Genomic DNA, 15,878 nt, shown 5'->3' with positions numbered 1-15,878 from the left:
ATTGTATTCTGTTGTGTGGATACGATTATGATTTAAGTTTTCTAAAAGACAGTTTACCCATTTTACTGTGTGCTTTAGTAAACATTTTTGTCCACATTACTTTATATACTCAGGCTAGTACTTCTGTAGGATAAATCTGTCGATTGCTAAGTCATCAAAATATAGTGCCAAATGGCCCCCAAAATGTACTAATTAATACTCTCATCACTGTATGAGATTCCTTGTTTTCCCATACTGTATCAACATTAAATAGTGACTGTTTTCAGTTTTTGCTAGTGCTGTTAATTTGCACGTGCTGTTAATTTGGAGTCACGGTTGGGGGTGATGCCTCTAGGGCAGGAGGAAGGGCTTGTCATTGACTCCTCCTGGCAATAGCTCATTCTCGTTCTCCATCTTCCTGGCCGGAGGTGAGCAGGGGAAGGCGGGCTTTAGGGCTTCATTCATTCAGAGTGGGTTTGAGGGTAGCCGCAGCTATGATTCACACCTTGTACGCTGCCCTGGATTCACCAGAACGGAGCAGTTCTCCTGCCCTTCGACCCATAGCTACTGCATCCGAAGACGCGCCCTATGTTTTCTAGACCCAACCAGGCTCAACCATTCTGTCTCGCTTAGGAAAACAAGTTAAACAGAATCTTCCTTGAGCTGAAAATCGCCCACTCTCTAAACTCTTGAGGGGCTCTTATATCGGAAGAACGAATGGGCAATGAGAACAGCCATGTGTGAAGGTCTGGAGACCGGGACGGTTTGCTGCATAGACAGGGGCTCGGGCAGGATGAGCGAGGCCGTGGAGGAAGGAGGGCCAGGGTCCTTCTTGCGGGGGCGGGGGGAGTGGGCGGGGCTCGTGCTCCCTGCCCCGACCAGACCCCATGATTGTAACGGCTTCCTACCGAGGACGAGAGTCATCTCGTCCTTAAGCTTCACGTAGCCAGAGCAAGGGGAAGTGGGGGAGGGCGGTCCTTCGTGAATTCGCCCTTCACATTGGGCAGCGGGAAATCGATCAAAAGGCCCTTTTCTAGGTGAAACATTCAGCTCCTGCCGCCCGTAACTGCCAGTCAGCGGCAAAAAGGGGCCGGAGCCCCACCTGCGCAAGCGCCGCCTCCCAGGCCCGCGCCTGCGACGGCCCGGCCGGGCCCGAGGCGTGTGCGCCTGCGCGGAGCCAGGAGGCGGGGCCGTCAGGCGTCGCGGTTGCTGGGATACCTCTGTGAAACCATTGCTGCCGGGGGCGCTTCCCGGCTGTCGCTAGAAGGGGCAGTTGGCCCTCACTTTCCGAAGAGCCCGAGGAGCAGCGGGTGAGAGCCCCGGCCGGCCGCCCGGACCTCGCGAAGCCGGCCTCTTAGCCCGCCCAAGCCCGGCCCCGCCACAGACCCCGGTCCCCCTCCAGGCTCCAAATCCGGGGGAGGCAGGGCGGCCCGGCCCTTCGGGGGCGCCCGCGCCCCGAGGCTCACCGGCCCGTCCCCCGCTCCCCGCAGCACACCTTGATTCTTCCCAGCCTCGTCCCGGCCTGCGGAGAGCGATGCCGCTTCCCGATACCATGTTCTGCGCGCAGCAGATCCGCATTCCCCCGGAGCTGCCGGACATCCTGAAGCAGTTCACCAAGGCTGCGATCCGCACGCAGCCCGCCGACGTGCTGCAGTGGTCCGCGGGGTAAGCGCCTGGGGTGGCCGGCCGGTCCGCGAGACGGCTCGCGCTCCTGCCCCCGCACCTGGACACCTGGAGCACTGCTCCGACGCACTGGCGGTGTCCACCTGCGTGTCTGTCTAGGAGGCATCGTGGTCGATTGACCTTCCCAGGAATCACTGCAAAGTGTTCACTTCCCCACAAGTAATGACAGCTCCATTGTTGGAGAGTGGTCTTTACTCAGACTAATACTTACAACGCAGTTGCACTGGGCAAAACGTTTCTGCATTGTGTTACAAAATCGAACTACTGCAGTCCCTTTATTTTATTTGTAAAATGATTTTTTTAAAAGATTGTATTTATTTATTTGACAGTGAGAGCGAGCACAAGCAGGGGGAGTGGCAGGCGGAGGGAGAGGGAGAAGCAGGTTTCCCGCGGAGCAGGAAGCCGATGTGGGACTGGATCCCAGGACCCTGGGACCATGACCTGAGCCGAAGGCAGTTGCTTAACCAACCGAGCCACCCAGGCGCCCTGTAAAATGACTTTTGTAAGGAATCTTGTAAGGCTGAATTCCTCATCCTAGAGAATCCTCCCAGGGTTCGGTATCTGGTTGAGTTTATTAGAACCAAAGCAACGGAGGTCCTATTGGGGTAGTTATCCCAAGGCCGCTATAAGGTTAAACTTTGCTCAGCTTAGTTCACTGAAGGCAAATGAGCCTTCACTGTTTCTTGCAACAAACATCCTATTTTCAGGAACAGGCATTCATAATTTTAAGGTTACAAAGTTAACAGACTTTAGAACCATTAAAATAAACCCCATTTCGTTTTGAAAGGAAAGCTCTTTGTCCCTTTTCAGTAGACAGAGTTAGAAACTCAATTTTATGATCACAAGAGCCAGTATAAAATTAAGTGTTTTGGGACACCTGGGTGGCTCAGTCGGTTAAGCGTCTGCCTTCAGCTCTGGTCATGATCCCAGGGTCCTGGGATCCAGCCCCACATGGGGCTCCCTGCTCCGCGGGGAGCCTGCTTCTCCCTCTCCTTCTGCCTGGCGCTCCCCCTGCTTGCACACACACACTCTGTCAAATAAATAAATAAAATCTTAAAAAAAATTAAATGTTGTAGTAACTAGCATGTCAGATTTCACTGACCTTCTCTAAACTGTATAACCAAGGTGAATTAGTTTCCTGTGGCAACTATAACAACTACAGAATTTGATGAATTAAAACAACAGGCATGCATTCTCTTTACGGTTCTGGAGACCAAAAGTCCAAAATCAGTTTCACCTAGCTAAAGTCGAGTTGTCAGGCCTTCTCTCCAGAGGCTTTAGGGAGACTTCAATCCCTTGCTTGCCTTTTCCATCTTCTGGAGCTGCATTCCTTGTATTCTTTGGCTCATGTTCTCTTCCTCCATCTTTAAGGCCAGTGGTGTGGCATCTTCAAGTCTCTCTCTCTCTGCCTCCCTCTTCCAAGGACGCTTGTGATTGCATTTAGGACCCATCAAGATAATTCAGGATAATTTTCCCATCTCAGAATCCTCTCTCCCATCTACAAAGTCCCTGACACCATGCAAAATAAGATCCACAGATTCCAGGATTAGGACCTGGGTGTCTTTGGGGCCCTTACTGAGCCCACCACACAAGGCTACCTATTAATCCAGTGCTTTGTCTTGTGACAGACACTTCTGTCAGTTGCTTCTGAAAGATTCTCTCAAGGTTCTTGCCGAAAAAATTACGGCCTCTGTTTTTAACCATCATCCAAGCATCAATAAAAGATGGGACACACGAGAGTTTATTTGTAGTCAACAGAACATTCCAAGATTGAATCATTTTTTTTCCTCGGGACATTAAATTATTTTAACTTAAGCTTCACTTTAATTTAAAAGGCGTAATTGAGCACTTTCAGGATGTTCCATGCACTTAATTTCTCTCAAGAACAATTTTGGGGTTTAGGAGAAAAAGCAAGCTTTATTCACTAAGCAGTGTATGTGAAATGGGCTCCGATGTGTCCCAGCTGTCACAAAGGAGAATCTGTTAGGGAGGGATGTTGCTCAGAAGAGGGCACATTGGTCTTTGAGGTTAAGACAAGGCAAGGGCATTCCGGGAAGAAGACTAGCATACCAACAAAGGGGCGGTGACAAGAAGAAAAAAAAAAAAAAGCTAAAGACAAAGCAGAGAACCAGGAATCACAGGAAGGTACCTGCTGTGGAAGAAGGCAGGAGGCATTCAGGTTAACCTCTTCACAGAGGAGGCTTTCAGGTGGTGGAGATGAGTCAGCCTCGCTAGTCATGCCGCAGCTAGGGTCTGTCACCAGTGCCTCGTGCATGTGACTGGAGTGAGAACTGGTCCCCGCTCACATCCGCCTCCAGGGGATTAGCACCAGGGGGCTCGCCCCTAATGCAGGCTTTCTCAGCCTTGGCACTCCTGACACTTTGGACAGGATCATTGCTTGGGGGGGTGTACGGGGGAAAGGTGGCAGTGTGGGGGTGTCTGGGCGTAATAGGACCCTTAGCAGCATCCTGACCTGTACCCACTAGAGGCACCATCCATCCCCTCTGGAGACAACCAAAAATGTCTCCAGAAATTGCCAGTGCCTTCCTGGGGAGGGGGGTGGGAGAATTGTTGGGAACCACTGCTTTAGACGCTGTGGTTTGATCGGTGAGGGGGAGGAAGGAATAAAGTCCCCGGAATAAGTGAAAACCCTAATTAGGAAAAATATGGCAAAACTATGCCCCCATGCCCCTTCCCTGTCACCTTAGATCTTCCTGTTCACCTTCGTCTCCCACATTGCTGCCCTTGTTTTGACTTTCCCTCCAACTGTTAAGTCAACAAAATGTGGATGGGGAGAGAAAAGGGGATGAGGTATAACATTTCTTTTAGCCTGTCAAGTATCTATTTATCAACAGCTATCTTTGTTACATAATCAGAGATGTTTCTAATTATTCATATCTTTTACATGATGGCCTGTGGCCCTGGTGGATGATAGACTATTCGTTTTCCTGAGTATATTGTTTCTTTTTTGTTGTGTTAGTCATTGGAGTGGCGAATGACGTGGCTTCAGCAGCCGGCCACCTCTAGCACGCCTGGCACCCTCTCCTGGTCCCCACCAGCCAGAAGCCGGTGTGTGCCCCCTCCTGACTTGTTGCCCTAAGCTATTTCCATACCCCCCCAGCCCCGAGTATAAGCACTAATATCTGCATCCCAGAAAGGAACAATTAAGGGGAAAAAATACTAAAGAAAATACCAGGCAGCAAAAGTGAAGGGGGAGGGGGGAGGCATGGCATCTGACGTCATGGAGTGGAGTGGTTGGTCCCCAGCGGAGCAGACATGTGACTTCCCTGATCCGAGACCCTGTAGGGTTGAACAGAGATGGTTGAAGTCAACCCCCTTGGAAAGCAGCAGGGCCAAGAGAAGGGAAGACCAAACACTAACTGTCAAAGTAGAATGACTGGACCATGACCTTGCCCTTGGGTCACTGGGTCCTGAACCCTGGGTCCTGAACCCTCCCACCTCCTTTGGCAGCAGGTCAGGACTCCTCCTAGCGTGTGCTTGATAAGAATAGCACATGTTTCAGGAGCCCCCCGATGGCCTGGTGCCCAGCAGCATGTCTAGCCTGTTGCAGCTTGAGCTCACTACTCCTAGGAGCCCTACGACAGGGCCTGCCATTGTTGGCTTCGCAGACAGAGAAACTGAGGCAGAGAGGGTTAGGTTGGGGATCGGAGTGGAGGAGCCATGACTGCAGCCCCGCCCTCGGACTCTGGTGTCCCCGGAGGTGTCCTGGGCACTGTCACGCTCATGGCTTGTTTAAGAAACCGCGTGAATTCCAGTGTTTTCTGGGTACTGATGAGTCTTCAAAGATGTCTGTTGCTGTTAGGTATTTTTCAGCTTTGTCTAGAGGAGATCCACTTCCTGTCAAGGACAGAATCGAGATACCCGTGGCCACTCAGAAAACAGACACAGGCCTGACTCAAGGACTCCTGAAAGTTTTGCACAAGCAGGTAGGAGGGGGTCTCTGCTCTCCGTCAGCTTCACGAGATACAGCATGGCCGCTGCGTGGCATGTGGCAGACTTGCCGGCTCACCTTTGCGAGGCCAGCTTTCCCGGTGCCCACCTGCCAGATTTCTTCAGAGGAGGAATCTGCTGTGTTCAGTGGCCTTTTTCTAGTTTAAAGAACCCCAAATAGCTATTCGTGATTAGATGGTAGGCAAGTGGAATAGAATTGCTTTTATTTTTATCTTTATTTTTTTTTAAGATTTTATTTATTTATTTGAGAGAGAGTGAGAGAGAGCATGAGAGGGGAGAGGGTCAGAGGGAGAAGCAGACTCCCCACTGAGCGGGGAGCCCGATGTGGGACTCGATCCTGGGACTCCAGGATCACGACCTGAGCTGAAGGCAGTTGCTTAACCAACTGAGCCACCCAGGCGCCCATAGAATTGCTTTTAAATACCAAATTAAAACACTAGATGCTGCTGGACTAAAAGTCTGGAAATTCAACTCCCGAATGGGGGCTGCAAGTCTCTTCTTGAAATATGCTTGTAAAAATTGTGTACGTGCTAAAGAAATAATCTGCTGCCACCTTCCCCTGAACAACAGACTGCCCTTTGGCGTCTGGTGGGCAGTGTGGTCCAGAGAGCCTGGGCGGGGGCGAGATCCTTCCTGGCATGGCCTCGCCCAGGAACCGAGGGCCGTCCTCACCCGCCCACCACGTTGCTTTTAGAGAAACCAGTTAATCGGGAGGGTATCACCCAGTCAGGCTTGGCGTTCCTAATGACCGTGTCGTGTTAGTAAAAGTGACCTCAGTGGTATAACCTTGGTCTTTAAAGTGATTTGTCCCTATTCTACATTTGACATACCATGCTTCTGTGGTACACTGACTTCTGAAAATAGGATGATTCCAAGGTTTTCTCTAACGAATAACCATCGGAAGGGGTAACTTGGGGAAAAACATGCTAAAATTGCTCAGAACTTTTCACATAGAATGCTATTAACAGATACAAGCATTACCAATTTTCACAGATGATTTTAAAAAATGGAAGGAAGGAATTTCTTTTCACTTTTTTTTTTAAAGATTTTATTTATTTATTTGAGAGAGAGAATGAGAGACAGAGAGCACGAGAGGGGAGAGGGTCAGAGGGAGAAGCAGACCCCCCGCTGAGCAGGGAGCCCGATGTGGGACTCAATCCCGGGACTCCAGGATCATGACCTGAGCCGAAGGCAGTCGCTTAACCAACTGAGCCACCCAGGTGCCCTTCTTTTCACTTTTAAGGTTTCTTCCATTTAACTGTTAACACATTTAGCAGGTTGGATTTTTTTTTAATTTTTTTATTGTTATGTTAATCCCCATACATTACATCATTATTTTTAGATGTAGTGTTCCATGATTCATTGTTTGTGCATAACACCCAGTGCTCCATGCAGAACGTGCCCTCCTCAATACCCATCACCAGGCTAACCCAACCTCCCACCCCCTCCCCTCTAGAACCCTCAGTGTGTTTTTCAGAGTCCATCGTCTCTCATGGTTCGTCTACCCCTCCGATTTCCCCCGCTTCATTCTTCCCCTCCTGCTACATTCTTCTTCTTCTTCTTCTTTTTTTTTCTTAACATATATTGCAGTATTTGTTTCAGAGGTACAGATCTGAGATTCAACAGTCTTGCACAATTCACAGTGCTTACCAGAGCACATACCCTCCCCAGTGTCTATCACCCAGTCACCCCATCCCTCCCACCCCATTCCAGCAACCCTCAGTTCGTTTCCTGCGATTAAGAATTCCTCATATCAGTGAGGTCATATGATACATGTCTTTCTCTGATTGACTTATTTTAGCGGGTTGGATTTTAAACGTTTTTATTTTATTTACTGAAGCTCATTTTTTGCTGTGAAGTGTTTTGCACAGACAGCAGGGAATCCCATACCCAGGCTGTGTATGCCCGTTTTACTCAGTCGTAACATCATGCCGTATTTGCGTCTCAGGCCTTTCTCTTTTTTTTTTTAAAAGAATTTATTTATTTATTTGAGAAAGAGAGAATGAGAGACAGAGAGCATGAGAGGGAGGAGGGTCAGAGGGAGAAGCAGACTCCCCGCCGAGCAGGGAGCCCGATGCGGGACTCGATCCCGGGACTCTAGGATCATGACCTGAGCCGAAGGCAGCCGCTTAACCAACTGAGCCACCCAGGCGCCCCGGCCTTTCTCTTTTTGAGAAGTAAAACAGGCCAATATCAGCTTGCTGCCCCCTCCCTGCCCGCGCTCCTCCCGCCGCACACCTTCCCACCCTGCTTTCCCAGGGCTAACCATGTCGTGAACCAGAGTTCATCTTTTCCCTGCATGCGGTTGGGCGCTTGGGGTATGTTTAAATATTCATAAGCATTATCTTATTTCACGGGTTTCTAAAACTTAAAATATATACTTATAGACTTAAAAACTTAGGAATTTCATCATACTGTGTTTTCTCTACAGTGTGGCCACAAGCAGTATGTGGAATTAGCAGATCTTGAGCAGAAATGGAAAACTTTGTGCCTGCCAATAGAGAACTTCAGAGCGTTGTTGCAATTGGATCCTTGCGAAGACAAAATGGAGTGGATAAAATTTTTAGCGCTTGGATGTAGCATGCTTGGTGGGGTACGTACCTACAAGTAGCATATGAATAATTCTGTGCAATCAGGGGCCTGGCTTAAAAGTAATGTTGGTGTTTCAGTAACCGAAAGAAACACTTTCACTACTTTAGTAACTTGGAGAGAAGCAATTCTTTTTCAAGTTCCTGTTGCATTTTTAGGCTTACATTTTTTTTTTTAAGATTTTATTTATTTATTTGAGAGAGAGAGAGAGAGCGAGCAGAAAAGCAGCAGAGGAAGGGGGAAAAGCAGACTCCCTGCTGAGCAAAGAGCCCAATGCGGGGCTCAATCCCAGGACCCCGGGATCATGACCTGAGCCAAAGGCAGCTGCTTAGCAAGCTGAGCCACCCAGGCGTCCCGCAGGCTTATAGTTATTTTAATTTGCAGAAGTTAAATACTTGGGAATGCTTCAATTTTAAAATTGTTAACAGTAGATAAAACATACAGATATTATGACAATGCATTTAAGTGTTAGAAGAGAATGCATCGGTGACTTTATATTGAACTGCACATCATTTGGTAAACAGATACTATGTTCTCATCTATGGGAAGAGGCGTAAAATTATTTTACATTTGAGTTAAAATATATGATTAGTAGCTAACAGATATGGTGCAACTTTGGCGGTGTTGAAGTGTGAACCTTGGGAATGAAGACAGAGATGACCCTCCAATTCCCAAAGTGAGGGGTCTCTGAACCAAGGAAGGGTGGAAAGGGAAGGGCTGGAGTGTGAAGATTTGGCAGGACTTCTTTCTTTCTTTCTTTCTTTTTTTATTATGTTCAGTTAGCCACGGTCTAGCACATCATTAGTCTCAGATGTAGTGTGCAATGATTCATTAGTTGCATGTGACACCTCCTTAATGCCCATCACCCTGTTACCCCATCTCCCCCCACCCCGAGACCTCGGAGTCCGTAGTCTGTCATGGTTTGTCTCCCTCTCTGATGTCTCCCCCTTCAGATTTCCCTCCCTTCCCCTATGGTCCTCCGTGCTATTGCTTATGTTCCACATATGATGAAACCACGATAATTATCTCTCCCTGCTTGACTTACTTCACTTAGCATAATCCCCTCCAGTCCCATCCATGTTGATGTAAAAGTTGGGTATTCATCCTTTCTGATGGCTGAGTAATATTCCATTGTATTTATGAACCACATCTTCTTTATCCCTTCATCTGTTGAAGGGCATCTCGGCTCCTTCCACAGTTTGGCTATTGCGGACATTGCTGCTATGAACATTGGGGTGCATATGGCCCTTCTTTTCACTACATCTGTGTCTTTGGGGTAAATACCTAGTAGTGCAATTGCTGGGTCATAGAGTAGTTGTATTTTTTTTTTAAAGATTTTATTTATTTATTTGAGAGAGAGAATGAGAGACAGAGAGCATGAGAGGGAGGAGGGTCAGAGGGAGAAGCAGACTCCCCGCCGAGCAGGGAGCCCGATGCGGGACTCGATCCCGGGACTCCAGGATCATGACCTGAGCCGAAGGCAGCTTAACCAACTGAGCCACCCAGGCGCCCCTAGAGTAGTTGTATTTTTAACATCTTGAGGAACCTTCATACTGTTTTCCAGAGTGGCTGCACCAGCTTGCATTCCCACCAACAGTGTAAGAGGGTTCCCCTTTCTCCACATCCTCGCCAACATTTGTTGTCTCCTGTTTTGTTAATTTTTTTGGCAGGACTTCTTTGGGAATCTGGAAGCCCCTCTTCAGCTCCAGTGTTTGAGTGTCTGTGTGAGACACTGGGGTCCAGGGAAGGGAGTGTTACCATTTTATATGTGTGAAGAAGGGGCTCCCTCCACTGCAGAGCTGAGCCCTTTTCTCACCCCTCCCCCCCCTTTTTAAGATTTTATTTATTTATTTGACAGAGAGACACAGTGAGAGAGGAAACACAAGCAGGGGGCGTGGGAGAGGGAGAAGCAGGCTTCCCGCGGAGCAGGGAGCCCGATGCGGGGCTTGATCCCAGGACTCTGGGACCATGACCTGAGCTGAAGGCAGACGCTTAACGACTGAGCCACCCAGGCGCCCCTAGCCCCTCCCTTCCGTCTTTGGACCTCAGAGACTGGATAATTCAGTCCTCGCTTCGTGGCGCACACTCAGCTCTGATGTTAATTTTTAGAAGTCAATTTGTGTAGGAAACCCCCATGGACCCTACATGATCTCGGACACACTGATGTGACTGCCTGCACTCTCTTCCTCCATCCCGTCCCCCTGCCTCCCCAGCCTGAGGCAACCGCCCTCCCAAATCTCCTGCTTCCTGTGGGCCACATACATACCCCAAGAAATACAGTATTTAATTTTCGTGGGTTTTAACTTTATGAAAAGCTAATTCTGTGGTTAGCAATCTTCTGGAACTTGTATTCATTCCCAATTAGATTTCCATCTCCCTCTGCAACATCACAGACTGTTTGTTGTAGGTCATTCATTGTCTCCGCTGTGTAATATCCACTCCATGAAGAGACCCCCATTTACTGGTTCTCGTAATGGCCCTAGTGAGAACCGCTGAAGTCCCAGTAAAGCCAGATGCTGGAAGGTTGCTGCATACTGAGTCACCTAAGTGCCCAAAGGCAGTGTTTCCGCCAGCGGTAGAGAGGACTGCCACCCCGGGCTGATTTGTGCCAGGGACCGTCCTGCAGCAGAGCGGGGCTAGGACATAACCAGGGGCGTGGGGTGTTGGGGTGGGAAGGACAAAGACAGATGTACTTACTGAAGATAATTTCACGTCGCTTTGTTTATCTGGAACTCTGTGAAAGCAAGATTTTAATACTGTAAAATGAATATCTAATATTAGAATTAATGTTTATGGTTTGTGCCTTTAAACTTAGTTGTGAAATTTAGATTTTAGCAAGGGTGAGAAAGAATATTTCATATTGTGGGGATCCATCTTTGTAAGGTTTACTTCCCCAATCATGAAAAGTAAGCGCAGGATTTAAAACCAAGCCAGAGCAAGAGAGGGTTTCTTGTCCATGTGTCGTGTGGGACACTAGGTGGAGACATTTGGTCACCTTCTGGACTGAACACTGGGGAAGGCACAAGAAAGCTTCGGCGTCTCTCCTTTCCTCCTCTACTGTTTCTCACCCTTGCTGGTCAGTGTGGGGTCCGGCCTGTCTCCTAGCTGGGCCACCTCGATAGTCGTGTCTGCTGTGGGCTGTGGACTCTGAGGCCAGACTGTCCGGGAAGGTCCCCTCTGGTTCACATGTCTGTGTTGCGGGGAGGGTTGGGGGAAGGGTCAGTGGGAGGTGTCAGAAGTGAGGGTGTCAGCTCTGCCGTGGCCTACCCCCCACTCCTGCCCCTAGTGCAAACAGCCCTGGGGCGGCCAGGCGCAGATGGGGAGAAGCCACTGTGTACCCACGTTGGCTGGGGGAGCTTGGAGGTACACCAAGACAAAGCTGTGACATGGAGGTGACGAGGTGACAATTTTGATGTAGTCTGGCATCTTAGCATTCATCTTTATGCAGTTGTTCCCGGCAGGGGCGGGGAGGGGCAGAGAGAGAGGGAAAGAATCTGAAGCCAACTTTCCACTGAGCATGGACGCGGGGCTCGATCTCACGACCCTGAGATACTGACCAGAGCCGAAATCAAGAGTCGGACGCTGAACTGACCAGCCACCCAGGTGCCCCTATCTTTATGCTTTTTAAAAAACCTTCAGAAAAGGAGGAAACGGAGAAGTGAAATGCAGGATGAGTAATTTACAATGGATCGCTGCCTATCCCCTTTTCCACGTAGGATTTCTGTTACACTGGAACCTAGTTGCTCTGTCAACACAATACGCTCTGTTTCTGCTTCCTTCATCCCTGGCCTCTGCATGGCCGACAGCAGATGCATTCTCCATGCTCTTAAATTTCTCGTCACAGTCACTGGTCAGATGAACCCAGCTTAAGGTCTCTGCAAAGACTAGAACCTCTGCTTACATTTCAGAGTCATCTGTATCCTCCCTTCCTCCCTCCCTTCCTTCCCAAATGTTTGTTGCGCACTGCTTTGTGCCAAGTCCAGTTCTGAGAGTTGAAGATTCGGGAGTGAACACGGTAAGCAGGCGACCCGACCCCCTGGAGCCGACTGTCCTGCCCTGGAGCACCGAGCACTGCTCTGCTTATGGTGTTGGGAGCTAGGAATGGGGCGAAGGGTCAGTGGGGCTGCCCTGGGCAGATCATGCGGTGCAGATCCTTGCCTGGCTGAATGATAACATTTTATGTTGTGACCTTTATCTTTACATCTCTACAGCACTGGCAATGATCCTAAGCATTAAAGCCGTGGATCAAAATCCTCTGCTTTGTTTTTTAAGCACGAAGATCTTTTTTATTACATAAAACAACTGAGAAGGAAGTCCCCCATCCCCGCACCCCCCCACTGGCTGAGAAAGTCCATGATGACAAACCACCAGCCCAACTCTGTGAGGCTCTGAGAAGCACCGGACTTTGTTCATCACAAGAACGTGTCCCTGTGTCCAGGGGCAAATGTGCACGTGTGCAAACAGTCTTCGGTCCAAACACATTGCTTGTGAACGGGCCTCACGCCTAGAGTTCTCATCATGGGCTGGAACATTCGGAGCCTTTGTCTGTGTTCTCCTTAATCCCCCCAGCGCCCCTCTGACTTAGGGCCTGTTCTGGGAACCTCACTGCAGCTCAGTGACTCAGATTGGAAGTGGTTGAGCAGGATTTGAACGCAGACCCCGAACGGGTGGGGGGAGGGCCCCTCGCTAGAGAAGCTGTAGCCCCAGATGTGTGCCGCCTACAGGCTGGGACACCGAATGAGAGTCTGCCATTTCCTGTCTCAGAGAATAACAGCTCCTAAGGATGATCCTTAATATCATTTGCTGTCCGAAAATGGTTCTCACCCTGAAAAGCTCTCAATGTCAGCCTCCTAACGGCCCTCACCTTGGCATTCGTAGAGCATCCTCCCAGCACAGCGGTGCTTGCGCCCCATCCCGGTGCCTGGGGGCCCAGTGGTAGAGGCAGTGTCCCGGCTCGCTCCCCTCCTGCTTTCCAGTCAGCTCCCCCAGCTAGGCCTCTAAGCCCATTCTGGGGTGACCATGAACACTCCTTTTTCGCTGTGGCCACGGAAAGATACAGCCACCCCCCTGGGTGGGAGCCTCCAGCCGCACACTGGCTTGGTAGCCGCCCCCTGAAGTGGGAAGGCTGCCCCTGGGCCCCCAGCACCAGTCGCCCCACTGCTGAGAAGAGAGTTGGGGTGCACTCCACCCCCATGTCTCCGCTGGCCTGGTCACTGCTCACACGTGGGGGCCCTGCATCCTCCCCTGGATGGTGACACTGGAACGAACTGGCTTCTCTGGAGGACCGTGTCCCAGCCAGCTGGGGGATACCTGTCTCCCACCCTCCCCTGCCACTAGTCCATGAACAGAACCGTGTTTTACATGAGAAAAGACCTGGGAGGGTGAGGAAGTAGGTGCAAAGGACCTCCGGCTTTTTAAAAGTGGACTTTGGGGGGCGCCTGGGTGGCTCAGTTGGTTGGGTGACTGCCTTCGGCTCAGGTCGTGATCCCAGGGCCCTGGGATTGAGCCCTGCATCGGGCTCCCTGCTCAACGGGAAGCCTGCTTCTCCCTCTCCCACTCCCCCTGCTCGTGTTCCCTCTCTCGCTGTGTCTCTCTCTGTCAAATAAATAAAAATAAAATATTTTATAAAAAACAAAAAGTGCACTTTGGGGTGGGAACCCTGCTTGCAACGCTGAGCTGTCCCTCTTGAGTGCCCTCAGACCACACCTCGGAGCCAGGCCCCCTCTTCTTCTGGACAAAAGGGTCCCTGCAAGATGTCGTGCAGATTGTCACGTCCCGGCGAGCTGGAAGGGCACTGGGGGAGGCGTGAGCTGGCTCTGTGTGTCATCACAAGAGCAGCTAAAATTCTGAAACAGAGATCCCACGGAGCTGGCACCCTCGAGATGCTCAGGAAACAGGTGTCTGCAGGCCTGTTTTCCTCTCACGTCTCCGCCTCAATCTCACACGCCGGTCTAGCCTGAGACGCTTAGCCAAGACCAAGTGCAGCTTGGCAGCCCCACCTCCCAGGACAGCTTGTGGCCAGGACGGGGGGGGGGGGGGGTCGGGGGGCCGGGGCAGGAGGCTGGAGGAGGGGCACCTGCCCGGAGGGTCTCCTGGCTGGTGAGCATGTGGCCTCCCTGGCGACAGCCCTTGGGAGCTGAGGAGTCTGGGTCCGGGAAACAGGCTCGCGGCGGCAAAGCCAAGCCAGTTGCTTTAGGAATCCTTCTGGATATACAAATTGCCGCACATCTCATCTCGTTGTCAGGAACGTTCGCCCCGGTAACGTCATCGGGCCTTTGCAGAAGGCAGTGACGCTGGGCTGCTTTGATGCATGTTTTCCTTAAATACCTCTGCCTTGGAAGCCTTTGCAGCTCGGTTTCACAGACCTCATCTGCTTGCTGCGCGCCAGCCGCCTCCTTCCCCGACCTCCTTCCTGAGGCTCAGCAATGACTCTCTCTCGCTTGTGACGGACGGAAAAGCAAAAGCTAACATAACTGCACGTCTCGGAAAAGTTTCAAGCGAGGAACGTGGATCATAAAACGTGCAGCTCTATTTTCACCAAGTCCTCTCAAGGCCAGTACTGAGAGGAAGGGGCGTGGGCGGTGACCCCGGAGAAAGCACCTGCTGGGCAGACAGAACATGGTCGCTTCTCCCGTCGGAGCATCATTTTGCCCCGGGGTTAGACTAACGTCAGAGCTGTGTCATCCACCCCGGCATCATGCCATGGCCACGGCCAGGGGTCCCGGGGAGTGTGGGAAGGGGTTTTCCAGATGCGCCAAGCCCCAGCTATGGTGATGGGGGGAGCTCCGGGCTGATCAGGCAGCCGCCCCCCCCGCCCTCCCGACAGGGCAGCTCACCCTGCGAGCCAGCCTGGTGCTCTTCGAGGTGCTGGGGTGTGGCGGTCCTGCGGGCTTACCTCGGGCCAGCCACCCAGCCTCTCTGGGCCCCTGGACTTCGTTTTAGTCCTTTTCCCCCTCTCCCTGCCGAAGCAGAAGGGATTTTCCCCAATATGACTGTGAGAAGCTGGCCGAGCTCCTGGGGAAGCGCCCTGCCGTGTGTCTGGCAGCTGCCGGCAAATTCGGTGAGGGTGGGAGCAGGTCCATCACCAGTCGAGCCTCTGGAGGAGGCCCAAACCCTGGCCACCACCCCGATTGGAGCCTTGGATGACCCAGCTAAACAGTGCCCATAATCCCGACCCACAGACATGTCGGGATAGGAAACGGGGCTCCAGCCATTTGTGTGTCCCTAAGGGTGTCAGGTTCGTTCCCTGCACACAGTCACGGTCCCGGTCAAGCAGGTCTGGGTGTGACTCTCCCCACTTGGGAAGCTTTCCTCTGTGCCTGTCCCACCTGTGTTTTCCTTGCTCTTCCCTCCTAAGTGCAGCCCCCTAAGTGTCAACAGCCTGCTCTCTTCCGGGCAAAGGGTCCTGACTTGCAGCATGAGCCCGTGAATGAGGTGTCAGTGTTTCCGCCGTGGCTGATTGCAAGTCTGCAGGCTCTTGTGAGATCACCAGGGATTGGATACAATCCTTCTGCCCTCCTGGCTCGGAGGGAGGGTCTGCATGCTCTGAGCATGTGCCTTGTAGGAGTGGGATGGCTTCTCCAGGGACTGGCGCTCAGGCTGAAAGTCAAGGTGTCGGCCAGGGTAGGTGGGGTGACTGACCCAGACAGAGAGAA

The 15,878-nt window shown here is 51.2% G+C and overlaps 1 protein-coding gene across 3 annotated transcripts in view; it reads left to right on the top strand.

Annotated features, from left to right (window-relative positions):
• ROPN1L (rhophilin associated tail protein 1 like) overlaps positions 1–15,878 on the top strand; it is a 40,283-nt gene that overhangs the window by 4,154 nt on the left and 20,251 nt on the right. For all 3 annotated transcript variants that reach the window (XR_010413363.1, XM_064596864.1, XM_045888281.3), the window contains exons 2-4: positions 1,470–1,644; positions 5,486–5,609; positions 8,066–8,227. Coding sequence is in view for 2 of the 3 variants with exons in the window: in XM_064596864.1 (XP_064452934.1) it covers positions 1,514–1,644; positions 5,486–5,609; positions 8,066–8,227 (417 nt within the window). In the remaining variant the exon portion in view is untranslated. The remainder of the gene's footprint in view (positions 1–1,469; positions 1,645–5,485; positions 5,610–8,065; positions 8,228–15,878) is intronic.

This window comes from Mirounga angustirostris, unplaced genomic scaffold (assembly GCF_029215605.1).
Source record: "Mirounga angustirostris isolate CCGP_5_RB_7025 unplaced genomic scaffold, mMirAng1.0.hap1 SCAF_7, whole genome shotgun sequence".
NCBI lineage: Eukaryota > Metazoa > Chordata > Mammalia > Carnivora > Phocidae > Mirounga > Mirounga angustirostris.
This window is presented reverse-complemented; position numbering and strand designations above follow the sequence as displayed.